We start from the raw sequence: 14817 nt of genomic DNA on the forward strand, positions 1-14817 counted from the left end.
ACATAAGCAAATGAAGAGCAAGATCAGCTTCCACTCCTGCTGTAGCGCCCAAAGAGTCTCGGCAAGAGGCGGCTGCTCGGTTGCGGGAACCTCCACAGAGTCCACCTTCTCTGTGTGGTGCCCTAACAGCGTTCAGTCGCTCCTCTCCTCTTGGTACGCTGAGAAGACAACGAGCAGGGACCCAATCCAAGACAGGCGGCCAAGGCCACCTTATGCATTGGGGCGGGCGGCAGCCAGGCCTCCAGACTTCACCTTCAGGAAGGGCCGCGGTGCAGCAGACGATTCTGAGGCACCGCCTGGCAGGGGTCCCTGGGAAAGACCCTTGTCCCAAAGTCCGAAGAGCCGCTGCCAGTCAGTGACCACAACGCTGAGCCTGAATGAGCCAATGGTCTGAACTCGGTGCCAGGCAGCTTCCTATGTCCCACCTTGGCTCAATAGTAACCCCCAAACAGGGGAGGCGGGGGCAGCACATGGCGAAGGGCTCTTATTATGGCAGGTCGAGAGACAGACGCTCGAGCGGGACTCCACCGAGGACCACGAGGCAAGCGCCGCCCGCGGGATCCCCGCTGCGTGTGCGAGCGAGAGAGCCGCTCGAGGGAGGCGCGGCGCTGACGCGGCCGAGGGGGCGGTTGCTTGTGACACTGAAAAGCTGGAGGCGCGGGGAGCACAAGATGGCGGCGGCTGCTGCTGGCGGACGCTGGCGCCGGGGACGACGGCTGCTTGAGGGGCTGAGCGGCTGAGCGGGAGCGCGCCGCAAGCAGAAGGACATGGCTCGAGCCGGTCCGGTGAGAGTTGGCGGGCTCTGAGGCAGCCAGGCGCTCCGGGAGGCGGGGCGGGTGGGGTGGCGTGGGGGGTCCGGTCGGGGGCAGCCGGGGGATGCCAGGCGCTCCGAGAGCGAGGAAGCAGCCCGTTACTTCTTCCAAGTAGTGTCCTCCGCTGCTCTTCCCGTCACCCGGGAAGCCCCCGCTTCCGAGCTGGGGTTTTGGCGCCTCTTCGAAGGAGCCGGGAAGGAGAAACTTCTCTCCCTCGGCTTCTTCGCCATCCCGTCGAGAGGCTCCTTCCCTTATCCTGGGACGAGAAAGAGGGGGCTCGGAGGCGCCACTCGGAGTGCTTAGGAGTCCCGGGGGCGCTGGTCTGGGGCGCTGGATTAGCCGCATCCTTTTAAATAATTGCGAGTGGGCTGGTTCCCCGATGTGCATCTTGATTCACGCGCGCACAAATGTTTTATAGGTAACTTGCTCGTGTGGAGATGGTCCCCATGTTATCGGCCTCCATAGGTTAAAGCCGGTTCTGGATGACTAGACGTTTTCGTTTTGAGATGGTGGGATAGGAAGGAAGTGTGTTAAAAACTTTTTATGCTGTGGAAATGGGTGTCTAGCTTTTACTTCTGCCTTGATTTATTTATTTATTTTGAAAGGGAACAGATTTCTGCGGACCTGTTGAGATGTTTACTTTCAGAGATGTAACTCTCATCTTTCAAAGGAAGCACTTGTTGCACCTGGAATAGGTTTGTAGTGGTTTTTGAAAGTCGAGGTTAATACACTCAGTATGTTGTCACTTCCTCTGAATTAATAAGTCTCATCTTACTTATATCCACCCTTCATTACATATTTATTGTATTTTGGAAGTTGGCACCTGCAACCTCATTGATCTGGAATACTTCCTGTTGGTAATAGCTGACATAGATTAGGTGAACAGATTAGAAGAAACATAAATAGGAGAAACTTGTCTATTTACTGTCCCTTAACTATCCTGATTGAGAATACAAAGGACTACTAAATATATCTTAAGTGATCTTGATTATGCACCTGAAGGCTGTGTCTGCAAACACAATTTCTTAAAGAACATCCACTGATAGGAGTATCACAGGTGAATGTGTTTTTTAAAAAAGAATAAAAAAAGCTAGTGACCAGAATGAGTTGAGGAAACATTTTCTTAATAAATCTTATATGATTTATAATATTCTTAGAATAAGCATCCACACTTGGCCCCACACTTGAACTCTTCTGTTGTGTTGAGTAACTGACAGTAAGACATACCTTTTGAATCTTTGTTACTTAGGGTTTGTGTGCATAAAACTCATTGAAAAAGTATCAGAAGATAATGGGAGGGGGAAATCTATGAAACAATGTGAACTAGTAGATTTGCTAATAGGTCAGCATGGAGCTGCAATTAAATGTAAATTGGTGTGAAACAAAACTGTTTCACTCAAAAAAGCCAGCCTATTATTTCCAGAATTTTGGGTTAACAGTGATTATGTAGAAAGGAATACTGCATGTAGTATATTTTACACAAAAGTTTGTGACTTTTAATGATGGCAAGTGATTATAATGATAAAAGGTTGAGATTTGTTAAGTTTTTATGTACTTAAATTACTTTGGTAGTGCATGAACTTTATTACATGAAAAGGTCATGAAGATCCAGGTTTCAGGGTGCAGTCTTAACTTCACATACCTGGGTGTAAGCCACTTTGAATTTAGTTCTGAGTAGACATAGTTAGGATTTCAGCCAAAGAAACACTTTTCATTGTAAGAAGTAAATGATTGTAGTAAGATGTTAATTCTCCCCTAGACCCCCACCTTTCCCCACCTATCTGAGAGCAAGCCCCATTGAATTCAATGCAACTTACTTCTGACTAGGCATAGTTAGGATTGTGCTGTTAGGCTGTAATCCTATACAAACTTAACTGGCAGTAAATTCATTGAATTCACTGGGGCTTACTCTTAATGTATAGGATTGTACTGCTAAGATGCAATTTTAAAGTACTAGACCAGATTTATCATGTATTGGTTATACATGCTAACATTCATCATTCAATTTCTACTACACAGCTCTTAACATTTGTAACTTATTTTCTGTGCTTGACATCTGCACTGCACCAGTTTGGGAATTGTTCCTTTAAATAATGTGATGCTTAATGATGAAAATTTGAGTCCTGTGTGTAAATACTGATTTATGATAGTAGGACTTCATATTTTCTGACTTGCATCTAGCACTGAGTGCCTATTTGTGTTAGTAAGAAGTTAAGCTACTGCTTTTGTATTTGACTTTTTACTTCATATTAAAAATTCCTGTTCTGTGATTATTTCATGATGTGTATGGGCCAAAGAAGGAATGATTACTTTTTACTTTTGCATTTTGTCAGTGAGGTATGACAGCAGGTTAAAGGATTGTATTTAAAGTGAAATGATATATATTGAGGCTATTTGCTCAGTTATTTCAAAATTGTATTTAAGACATGAGCCAGAAAACCTTGATGTACAGGTATTCCATTTACTTAACTGTAGGAAAGCATTTTTGTTGCATCTTTATATTCATTTTTTTACTCTTGCATTAGAATCTTCTCTACAATGAAAAGACTTAAGAATTTTGGACTTTTTATTTAACAAAAAATGGCTAAAGGTAGAAGGGAGAGAAAGAATCTAATAATTATCAGGGTGATTTACACATAAAATAAAATGACATAATGCACATCTTATTGAACTATGTTCAATTATGCCTGGTGGCTGAATGAGAAAAAGTAAGCTGAGCTTGAGTCCCAACTGTTTGTAAGTTGGACCCCATGAGGGAGAATTCAGCAAATTGTCCGCGGTGCAAAATCTAAAGGTGGCCAGGGGTGCCTTTTATCTATGGCCCTTTAAACCAGCTGTGTGTTGTTTTTGTTTGCTACTATGTTATACATATTTGTGTTTTTATATTGTAAACCTCCCTATGATCCTGGGATGTAGGGCGGTATAGATATTGAAGAAATAATAATAATTTTATCAACTCCGACTGTTGACAGGAGCTGCTGTTGTCCCTGGACCAGAATAGTTTGAGCACAGTAGGCCAAGCATTGGTAAAGTCATGGTTGAATTATTACAGTGTGCTCTATGTGAGGCTTTCCTTGTGCTTGATCTGGAAACTACAGTTAGTACAGCATGCTGCAGCACAATTGCTGACAGGAGTAAGATCCTGTCAACATATAATACTTCTGCTCACAGAACTCTCCTGGCTTCTGGCTTGTTTCAATTAGTATATAAAACCGTCAACTCTTTTACTTGAAGTATTGCCACTCCATATGTGCCCACTTGACCTCTTCAAGCTGTGGTACTGGCAGTTTTACAAGTGCCATATAATATCCATTCTGCACTTGTGAGGAAAATATTTTAGTATGTGTCAGCATCTATGCTCTGGAACTCTGTGCCTATCAATATCAGGCAGATGTCTTCATTGCACTGTTTTTTGTGTGTGTTTTTTATGCCTGCTAAAAACCTCCTTGTTTAAGGAAGCCTACCCAGACATGTAATTTAATTATGTTTATTGTTCTTAAGATTCTGTTGATTTTTATCAGCATTTTAAAAGCCTGATTATTATCAGTATTTAATTATAAATATTTTATACTAATTAATGTACACTGCTTAGCTAATTAAAAAAAGTGTTTCTAAACTGAGTTTTTAAAATGCTATGTTTATAAAGTTGTAATTCAGTAGATAGGAATAGGTGCAACGCTGAACAGAAAATGATATGTGCTAATGAAACAATGGGAATATCCAGTAAAGTTTGACTGCTTGTCAGGCTAAAGTTTCATAATCTTCCTTTACAAGGGCACATGGGGCTTGTTTGTCTTTGTATACAGATGTAGTGACAAGTGTAAGTGCTGTGCCCCATCCTAATATTTGTCAGTGGACCACCTTGAGCCGTGATTTATTAAATAGATCTGTCTTAAACTGATGCTGCATGCTGATTAGGGCAAATTTTCAGATAGACAGAAAATGTTCTGCCATACTGAATAATTTATTCCTATGGGGAAAGATTTTGACATTTGGCATAAGGAGAAACATGATAAAGGTGTGTACAGTTATGCATTAAGTGAAGCAGGTGGATAGAAATAAGTTTTTCCCTCTCTTCCTTTCATAGTATTAGAACCCAGGATCATGCAGTGAAGCTGAGTGTTGGAAGTTACAGGACAAAAAAAGGAAGTACTTCACACAGTCCATAGTTAAGACATAGAATTCACTATCATAAGATGGATTGTAGGCTGCCAACTTGGACAGCATTAAATTGGGGTTAGACAAATTCATAGAATCATAGAGTTGGGAGGGACCCCAAGGGTCATCTAGTCCAACGCCATGCCATGGAATGGAGGAAAACTGCCATCAATGGTTACAAGGAATGATTGCTTCTGTATCTAAGGTGGTATGCCTCTGAGGCCAGTTGTTGTAGAGGATGAGTGAGGAGTGTGCTGCTAAGTTCATGTCCTGCTTTCAGGTTTGCTGGAGGCATTTGGTTGGGCACTCTGAGAACAGGGCGCTAGACTAGGTGGGTCTTTGATTCAGCAGATTCTTCTTACGTCCTAAAAAAAGCTGAAGCTAACTTTTGTTTCCGCTTGCAGGTCAAAATGCAAAGACTGAGAAACTCTTTGGAAGATGAATTTCTGTAGCATTTCATTAACATTATAGTATTGAGAATGGATAAGTGTAAACATGTAGGAAGACTTCGGCTTGCCCAAGACCATTCCATTGTAAATCCTCACAAGTGGCATTGCATGGTATGCAATACTACAGAATCTGTATGGGCCTGCCTCAGCTGCTCACATGTTGCTTGTGGAAGATACATTGAAGAACATGCACTAAAGCACTTTCAGGAAAGCAGTCATCCAGTGGCATTAGAAGTGAATGAGCTGTACGTTTTCTGCTACCTTTGTGATGACTATGTTCTTAATGATAATGCAACTGGTGATTTAAAGCTGTTGCGAAGTACATTAAATGCAATCAAGAGTCAGAATTATGACTGTACTACTCGCAGTGGCAGGATTTTGCGATCGATGGGCACAAGTGACTACCTTTCCCATAATAGTGCTCAAGCCTTGCTTCGTAATCAAGACCGCATGTTCACAGCTCTGTGGCACAGGAGGCATGCATTAATGGGCAAAGTTTTTAGATCTTGGTTTGAACTGACACCAAGTGGGAAAAGGGTTTTAGAAGAAGAGAAGCTAAGGGAAGAAGCAGAAGAAAGAAGGATCAATGCTAAGAAGAAAAGAGAAGAGAGAAAGCGCCAGTTGAAAGAAGAAATGGAAAAAATGCCTCCAAGAAAGAGCTTTCGCTTGCAAAATCAAAATAAGGAATCCTCAAAAATATCACTCTATGCACTAAAAATGTCACAGAATTTGGACTCTGCTGTAGAACTGAAAGTAACAGCTACCTCAGATGATGTAAAATTAAAAAAAATTAATGACTCTCCAGTTAAACGAAGGCCTACTGTGACTCCCGGTGTAACAGGATTACGAAACTTGGGGAATACATGTTATATGAACTCTGTTCTCCAGGTATTGAGTCATTTGCTCATATTTCGGGAATGTTTTTTAAAGCTTGATTTGAACCAAACTCAAGAGTTGTTAGCAGCTGCAGCCAATGGCAAAACAAGATCATCTTCTAAGCATTCTCCATCTGCCGGTTCTATATTTCATGTGAACAAAAGTCAATTTAAGGACAAGGAGTCTTCTGCAAGGCGATCTAGTGTTTCATCAGGCTTAAGTGGTGGAGCGTCAAATAGCAGAAATATGGAACTTATTCAGCCTAAGGAGCCAAGCTCAAAGTACATTTCTCTTTGTCATGAGCTGCATACATTGTTTCAAGTCATGTGGTCTGGCAAGTGGGCTTTGGTATCTCCATTTGCCATGCTCCATTCTGTGTGGAGACTAATCCCAGCCTTTCGTGGTTATGCCCAGCAAGATGCTCAGGAATTTCTCTGTGAACTTTTGGATAAAGTACAGCAAGAATTGGAGACAGCTCGTACAAAATGCCCAGCCCTCATCCCCACTTCTCAAAGGAAACTCATTAAACAGGTTTTGAATGTGGTCAACACAATTTTTCATGGACAGCTTTTAAGCCAGGTATGTTGTGTTGCATTCACAAAGCTCTGCAGTGATTTAAAATATTAATGTAAATTAATGGGTCAAAATGAAGACTCGTTTTACTGTTATCACTGGAGTGGGGTGTAGTCACTTTTAATAAATATTTTAAATAAATATATTGCCTTCATGGATTATGTAAATTAAGTGTCAGAAAATAACTTTTTAAAGAACGCACAAGAAAATATAGAATACTGTCAGATACAGAAAGGTACTGATTGTCGGTAGTTACAGCTATTCATTTATTTCAAGCTTGCAAGAAGACATTAAGTTGAAGGCTAAAGGTATGGCTGTTGGGAGTATCTCCATTACTCTTCCGGAGAGCATACTGATCATTCATGGCATGAGCATATCAGAGTGCTACTAAACCAACATCTAAACCAGCTTTCCTTTCTATTTTAATTATTTTCTTTAAGCACTGATAAAATTAAACAGCATAATCTCCTACTCCAGGAGGAAAAAAATAGAGCAATTATTAGCCTCTTATAAATCAGACATCTTTTTATGTGTAGTAAAAACATGCAACTTGCTGCAGGTTGTTGTGATTTGAGACCCATATTAAGATAATTGAGATCTGGAACATGGGGCTTTCAGGTCAAAGCTGACTTAAATTTCCATCACTGAAGTGGGATGTTTGTATAATGCATGCCAGTAGAATAAGTGTCTGCAGCTGTTATAACTTTTCTACTTCATACACAGTAAAAATCTAATGATTTAAATTCACATGTATTTGATACTTTGCCGTATATGAAAATGTACTCATCTAAGAGAAATAAAAAAATTCCTTCCAGTAGCACCTTAAAGACCAACTAAGTTAGTTCTTGGTATGAGCTTTCGTGTGCATGCACACTTCTTCAGATACACTGAAAAACATCTAAGAGAGTTAATCTAATCAGCCGTCTGTCAGCTTGATTTTTATCTTTAAGGAAGTGAGAGTAATAGCATTAATAGCATTTCAAGCAATTTTCTGCACAATTCACTGATCTCGGAGCATCGCCACTGATTTTACTGGGACTGCTCTGGTCTGTTAATTGCAACTATAATAACTTATTATAGAAGGCCCTCTGTAGTCTTGATGTGTGGATTCCTAAATGGTATTAAAAATACTACCGGGAGCTTGTAAGTACTTACTGTATTTTGTGGTAATTCATGTACAGAAGCCTGTACCCAGGAGAACCTTGCTTGAGTCACTAACATTCCCATCATCCCTGACCACTGGTCCTCTTGGCTAAGGATCTGGAGGGCTGAGTTTGGGGATGCCTGCCCTATGGAGTTGAACTGCTTGGGTTTGGAAACTTCACCTGGGCCCACAGTTTCACAGTCAGCATAATAATGAAATGCACTATTGTTCTATCCCTAGATTTCAGCAGTTTGATTATTCATTGAGGGGTATTTTACTTCTTGTTCCACTCCCCTCATTTGCTTTTCCTTGCATTTGCTAGTTTTCAGCCACTTTAGACTTGTTTCCTAGAAACAAATACAGTGAAACCTTTGCACCATACCCATGAATGCCCACTTAATTTTCACCTTCAATATACATTGTTTCATTACCTGCATTAAAAAATTGTATCTTTTGCCCCCCATTGGAAATACTAAAATGACTATAAATATTAAGACACTCTACTAATGAAACACATTAAACTGGTAATATATAAAATATTTATTGATAGAATAATAACAGCATTAATTACAATGGAAAATAAGAAAGAGCATCATATATCTGGCTTTGTCACTGAGCTATAATTTTACATTTTTTTAAAAAAATGTAATCAATTTTAAGATGATGATGAGGCTTTCAAGAGCAACAAAGCAGCTAAGGCCACAGTCCTAATCCCTTGAACCCCAGCGACAGGGCTTCATGCAGGCAGCACTGCATCCGTAGTCTCAGTGTTTGTGCTGGCCCTCTGTAGTCTTGATGTGCGGATTCCTAAATGGCCAAGACAGAAAGGGGGCAAATGCCACTTCATTGCGTCAGTTCCCCCCCTGGATTGGGCCCGTTGCTGTTGCTTGACTGCAGCATGCTGGTCCAGTCCATCCGCAAAATGCCCTTCTCCATCAGGGGAACTAACCAGAGCTGGGCAGGAGGACCCCTCCCACTCTGTCCAGACCCTCTCCAGTATGAAGGATTTGGGTTTTGGATTGCTCCACCCCTCCTCTTCACATCTGCAATATGTATGCACATTCACTTGCAAAAGAAGGAAGGTCTAAAGAGTAAAATTAAGTGTTTTTTTGTCTTGACAGGTAACGTGTCTTGCGTGTGATAATAAGTCTAATACTATAGAACCCTTCTGGGATCTGTCACTGGAATTTCCTGAACGATACCACTGCAATGGAAAGGAGACAACCTGTCAGCATCCATGCTTGTTGACGGAAATGTTGGCCAAGTTTACAGAAACTGAAGCATTGGAAGGAAAGATATATGCCTGTGATCAGTGCAACAGTGAGTAAAGGCAGCATGTACTCGGGCACCTGACTTTCATGTAACATGTGGCCTAGCTTTGGTTAAGAGCATAGATACTGCCAGTACATTTTTAAACATCATAATCAGAAAAATTACCTCTTATTTGTGCATCTGTTAAATGTGCAAAACAAGGTGTGAACAGTCCCTTGAGCTCACAGTATAAGGTCATATGATACATAAAGGTAATCTCAAGGAACGAAACTATCAATCTACATTTGTAAAAAAAAAATTTAGTATTTATTTATATCATGCGCTCATCTCAGGATTGCATCAGTACATTGTCCATACTTCACTGGAGCTCATCGCGTTTTATACCAACATATACACCTGTGATAAGGGTTTTCTGGAATTTTTTGAACTGAATTGCATTGAAATGTATTATTTAGAAAATTTTCATTTCATAAAATTGTCCGATGCCCTAATTTGGTTTATTTTATTTGCTTATAGTAAACAAGGCTAGAAATTACGAAAATGCCATGCTTTCCTAATTATTTGCAATTGGTATTAATTCACAAACTTACGTAGTTTTTTTCTGCAGAAAATCTTCAACCCCCACATAACTGATATAAAGTTGTATATTGAATGTTCTTTAAGTTCAAGTAATGTTTCCACAATATATCTCCAAAATGGATTCCTGCTAAGCTGACTGTACACACAGAAATTCTTCTAAACCAATGCTTAGTTGAGAAGCTCTAGTCTAGACTGAGGCAACCTATGTTTGGCGTGTATTATCCAAAGTGCATTGATTTATTTTTTCTACAACTTGCATCTATTGTGAATATGAGTGGAGGATTTTCTTTTTCTTGTCATAGCAAAACGAAGGAAGTTTTCTTCTAAGCCCATTATACTCACAGAAGCACAGAAGCAACTTATGGTATGCCGACTACCTCAAGTTCTGCGGTTACACCTTAAGCGGTTCAGGTACTGTAGTGAACTACCTTTGCTATCATATTAAGGAAAATGGGCTGGCAACCTTAATGGTTTTTTTTTTTTAAAAATAGATCTGTATATTTAGTCAGATTATAAAGAATGCTTCTTGAGATTACAATAAAAATGTGCGCTCCACCCAGAACCCAAGGGATATTATGCCTGTTATCAATACTGTTTTGCATTAAAGGAATTTGATGAAGCTTCTGACAGTGATTTGAACTGGTGTGAATATTGAGGTGTTCCTGAACATTTCAGGTGCTCAAGGAATGAAGTTGTCAGTATCCAAATGTTAGCAGCCTGCCTTCTGCGAGGCAAAGTTGTTTGACTTAAATTAAGACCTTGTATATGCCTCAGGGACAAGAAGCGCCACTGTGAAGCAAATCTTAAGTGGGAAGAGACCCCAGGAAGCATAGAGTCTATAGGAAAGACAGGTGCTTTGTAAATTACAAAGCAGGGAATAATTCCCTCAGATTTTCTTGTTACTTCTAGGGAATGATTGGGGAAGACACAGCTGGTGAAATTCTCCCTTCTATGAAACTCTTAAATGGCCCTCTCAGAGTCTGTGACTGGAAATCCCTAAGGAACCAGTGACATTAGAGAAAAACATTTTACAGTGGTACCTCTGGATGCGAACGGGATCTGTTCCGGAGCCCCGTTTGCATCCTGAAGTGAACGCAACCCACGTCTGCCGTCTGCACGTGTCACGATTTGCCGCTTTCGTGCATGAGCCTCTGTGCATGCACGAGCGGCGAAACCCAGAGGTAACGCGTTCCGTAACCTGAAAACACTAAACCTGAAGCATATTTAACCCGAGGTATGACTGTATTTTATCAATTGGGTTTGAACAAACCAGTCAAATTTGTCACAGGGAGTGGTTGTGGTTGTGAGGGAACCAACTACTGCACTGGACATAAAGAAAGCAATTTTTCAGATAGAAAGGAGTGCCTTGCAAATGAGGACTTGATCTAGTGGGAATAAGTTACAGGATTAAAAGAAACCTCCAACAGAAAGTGTTCTACAATGAAACTAATAATCTGTAAGAGTGTTGGAGTCTCTCTCACTTGCGGTTCTCGAGTAGTGACTGGAAAGACTATTATTGTGGATTCTCCTAACTGTGAATTTCCTGCACTTTGCAGATGGTAGGACTTAGCCTACAAGGTGCCTATAATTATGATTCTGTAACTGCTTCCACACTGTAAGAGATACACATACTCCCAGGCTTTAGCCCACAAATAGAGATTTTTTAACTTCTAGTTATGTTGAAGGTACCCTACAGAACAAGAAATAGAAAATAACCTTTTTATACTTTTCATCACCCAAGATGGTCAGGACGTAATCATCGTGAGAAGATTGGTGTGCACGTCAGCTTTGATCAGACGCTCAACATGGAGCCCTATTGCTGCAGAGAATCTCTCAAGTCCCTTGTTCCAGATTGCTTTACCTATGACCTGTCTGCTGTTGTGATGCATCATGGGAAAGGTTTTGGCTCAGGACACTACACTGCCTATTGCTATAACTCAGAAGGAGGTACAAACAAATTTGAATCTGAAATCCAATTTAAGCTTGCCTTTTAGATACAGTGGCTTCCACTGCCACAGCAGAAGGGTTATATTCAACATATTGTTAAAGAGAAGGTTCCATCAGGGCAAGGATTTCTCTTTGTGCAACTGTAATGCCCCCACCCCACCGTATTCCCTCTAAATCTTTTCTGGGGTTTCTCCCAATCCCATAAAGTAGCTTTTTTGGGTGGTGCATGGGGCAAGGAGTCCCATTGTGCTAGTGCTAATCATTTTGCTAGCACGAGTATTTCATTGAATATTTCATTCCCTAAACTCAATACTTTTAAGCAGGGGAATCTTCTAAAATTGTAATGAATGCTGCACAGAGAGGCCAACCTGTCATTTGGACAGTTCTGCATATATCCTTTTGGTGGGGGGAGTACAGCTATTCCTGTGTAAAATGTAGTATTCTTATATTGCAATACATAAAATCCTTTGATCTGTTACAAGAACCAGTACTGCAATACTTTTATTGCTCTTGTCTTCTAGGATTCTGGGTTCATTGCAATGATTCCAAGCTCAACATGTGCACTATGGAAGAAGTATGCAAGGCCCAGGCCTACATCTTGTTTTATACTCAACGAATTACTCAGGCAAATGGACACTGTAATGTTTCAGCTCTTGACTCACCATCTGGAAAACAGCCAAATACTGAGGTTAATTGTTCCAGTGCAGATAGTAACAGCTAATCCAAAGCCAATTTAATATGTACAGTACAAGTCAGAGTTGTCACTTGTACATGTGTTGAGATGAGTAAGTGCAGTATTGTACAATGTATCTTCATACCCTTTTGTACTAGCTGAAAACTTGTTTTGGGGAATTTTTTTTAGTATAAATACTTTTTATTGATGGTAGTTAACTTCCAAAATTATTAGGATATCTGTATAGCTATTTTTTTAAAGAAATTTGCCATTTGAATTGTTAAATCTTACCTCAAGCTGTTTCTCAGCATTTTTATATTTTGATATTTTGGTGTAGAAAACATAGATAAGGAATTTTGGTGAGCAACTTGTGTAATTTTGGATTTTTTTTATAAAAAATGTGCATTTTATACCATGTTTCCTGAAGTACCAGTCATTGCAGGCATATGTCTTGCTTCCACAGAATTAAAAAAAATAAGATGGTATAAAATGTAGAACTTTGCTTTCCCCTCTGAACTGAAAAGTCCAGCAGAGAGCAAAATACAACTCTGCTTCCTACCTCCATTTGGTAAACCATATGATCTACTCAGTCACTAAGTCCTGGGGAGAAGCAACAAGATATTTATTCGGTGTATGCAACTGCTCAGTGCTAGGGGAAGAATAACTGGCAAATTATTACCACCCTCTGAGTCAACTGTATCAATAAAACACCCCAAATCTGATAGTGCCCTCACAAAATCTTGTGTTGTTCTATTTGTCTTTTATCTGCTCCTTTAGGACCATAGGCTGTGTAAAAAGTGAAGCTGTGTAAGTGAAACTTAGGAGTACTGTGGGCTGTAATATGTTTTGTAGAAGCAAAGCAAACGGTTTTTTATTGGTAAGAGCTTAATTTTTTTAACTGCCTGCTGCTCTTCTGGGGGGGGGGGATCCTCCTGAATTCTTCAGCACTTCCTAACCAGCATGAGGGACAGCCTTACATTGTGATATCTGTTGGAGGACATCTGCCTCCAACAAAAAAAGTGCTGAGAAAGTGAACTGGTTAGTGTGAAGCTCCTAAGATTTTTTTTTTTAATTGCAGAGATAAGCTGAGGGGTATCTTTGAGCAAGAGACACAAACCCTTGCTCTCCTGCCCTCTGGAAATAGGATTTTGGAGTTTTGGGTGACTTGCCCTGTGTGAATTATGGAGGGAAGTTATTGCTTAAACAAAAACCTTTCTCGTCTTCTATCTTTCCAACTCTGAAGGACACAGAGAACTGTATAAAGTTTCCTCGTAGAGAGGGAATGCAAGCACTTCACCACCCCAAGAGAAAGGGCTGGGAGGGAAGAACTGAATACAGCGAAGCTGTCTGTGCAGAAGTTCTCAAATGCCACACAAAAATGCATGTCTCACGCTCACATAAAAATAAGCATTAAGTCCCTAATTCACTTTCTTCTCAGTTATCTGGGGTGACAGGAAAAATACTTTTGTATACTCTAGTGTAATAGGCACTCTCTCTGCCTGAAGAACCCAAAGAATAATGGTTAGTGCCCTTTTTTCAGGACCTCTTAACACAGCAGGTCTCCTGATTATTTGCACACAAGGCAGAAACTTGAGCATAGACATTTGTCTTAATTACTGTAATCTTACTAGTCCTTGAACTGATAGCCACCCAACATAAGTGAGATACCTAGATAAAGACTGCATATTTTATTAAACACAAAACTCATTGCCTATGAATATTTGATGTTAAGTAGCAAAATGTCTTCATTTGCAGCCTGTTTTCTACTGCTCAGCTAGAAGGGTACTAAATTTTCTTTCCTTTGTTGGCCAGTACAGTGAACAGTTAACCTGCCTGCTACAAAAAACCCCTACCATCTTAAAAGAACCCAATGTCCCAACTTAAAAAAACACCATGAAAGAGAATGAAGCATAGCAACTAGTTAAGTTCTAAGAGCTTGAACCAATTTGTCAAAAGTCATCCTCTGAGCACGTCAGGTGCCTATTGTGTCATTGTGGGTGCAGGTGTATCAACCCTGATTATTGGGCATGCTGGCTGGGGTTGATGGGAGTTGGACCCCAACAAAGGTTACCCACCCCACAGTTTTAGGACAAGACCCATCTGTAAATGAAACATGTTTGTGCAAAGGAAGCAGGAGGGGCAAAGAGAAACAGGACAAGAGAACATCTGTAGAGAAAGAAAAGCACAGACCAAGAACAAAACTAAAGGGAAAAACAGGCAAGGTTCCACCAAAAGCAGAGGAAAAGGGGTAAAGATGAGCAAGAAAAAAATGGCAATTCTAAGCTATTTCAGATTTAATAAAAATCAGTTACATTTTCAATGGCCTGCTGTGGC

The 14817-nt window shown here is 40.5% G+C and overlaps 1 protein-coding gene across 2 annotated transcripts; it reads left to right on the forward strand.

Moving 5' to 3' along the window:
- The first annotated feature begins 636 nt into the window (after nt 1-636).
- Nucleotides 637-13221, forward strand: USP44 (ubiquitin specific peptidase 44). Of its 2 annotated transcripts, XM_083462909.1 has the most exons (7): nt 646-785; nt 1418-1507; nt 5375-6874; nt 9134-9332; nt 10166-10274; nt 11605-11810; nt 12332-13221. In XM_083462909.1, exons 3-7 carry the CDS (start codon nt 5450-5452, stop codon nt 12529-12531), a joined length of 2139 nt encoding a protein of 712 aa, XP_083319035.1. In that variant the 5' UTR covers nt 646-785; nt 1418-1507; nt 5375-5449; the 3' UTR covers nt 12532-13221. The 2 variants fall into 2 exon arrangements, with proteins under 2 accessions (XP_083319034.1, XP_083319035.1); XM_083462908.1 differs by lacking the exon at nt 1418-1507 and having other exon boundaries at nt 637-785.
- The last annotated feature ends 1596 nt before the right edge of the window (nt 13222-14817 follow it).

The sequence above is a fragment of the Podarcis liolepis genome (assembly GCF_965112155.1).
Source record: "Podarcis liolepis genome assembly, chromosome: 10".
In the NCBI taxonomy this organism is placed as follows: domain Eukaryota; kingdom Metazoa; phylum Chordata; class Lepidosauria; order Squamata; family Lacertidae; genus Podarcis; species Podarcis liolepis.

Coding starts and splice junctions, on each gene's coding strand:
- USP44 (XM_083462908.1), top strand. CDS start 5,450: ATGGATAAGTGTAAACATGTAGGAAGACTTCGGCTTGCCCAAGACCAT. Junction 6,875..9,133: donor ATGGACAGCTTTTAAGCCAG/GTATGTTGTGTT, acceptor TTGTCTTGACAG/GTAACGTGTCTTGCGTGTGA. Junction 9,333..10,165: donor TGCCTGTGATCAGTGCAACA/GTGAGTAAAGGC, acceptor TTCTTGTCATAG/CAAAACGAAGGAAGTTTTCT.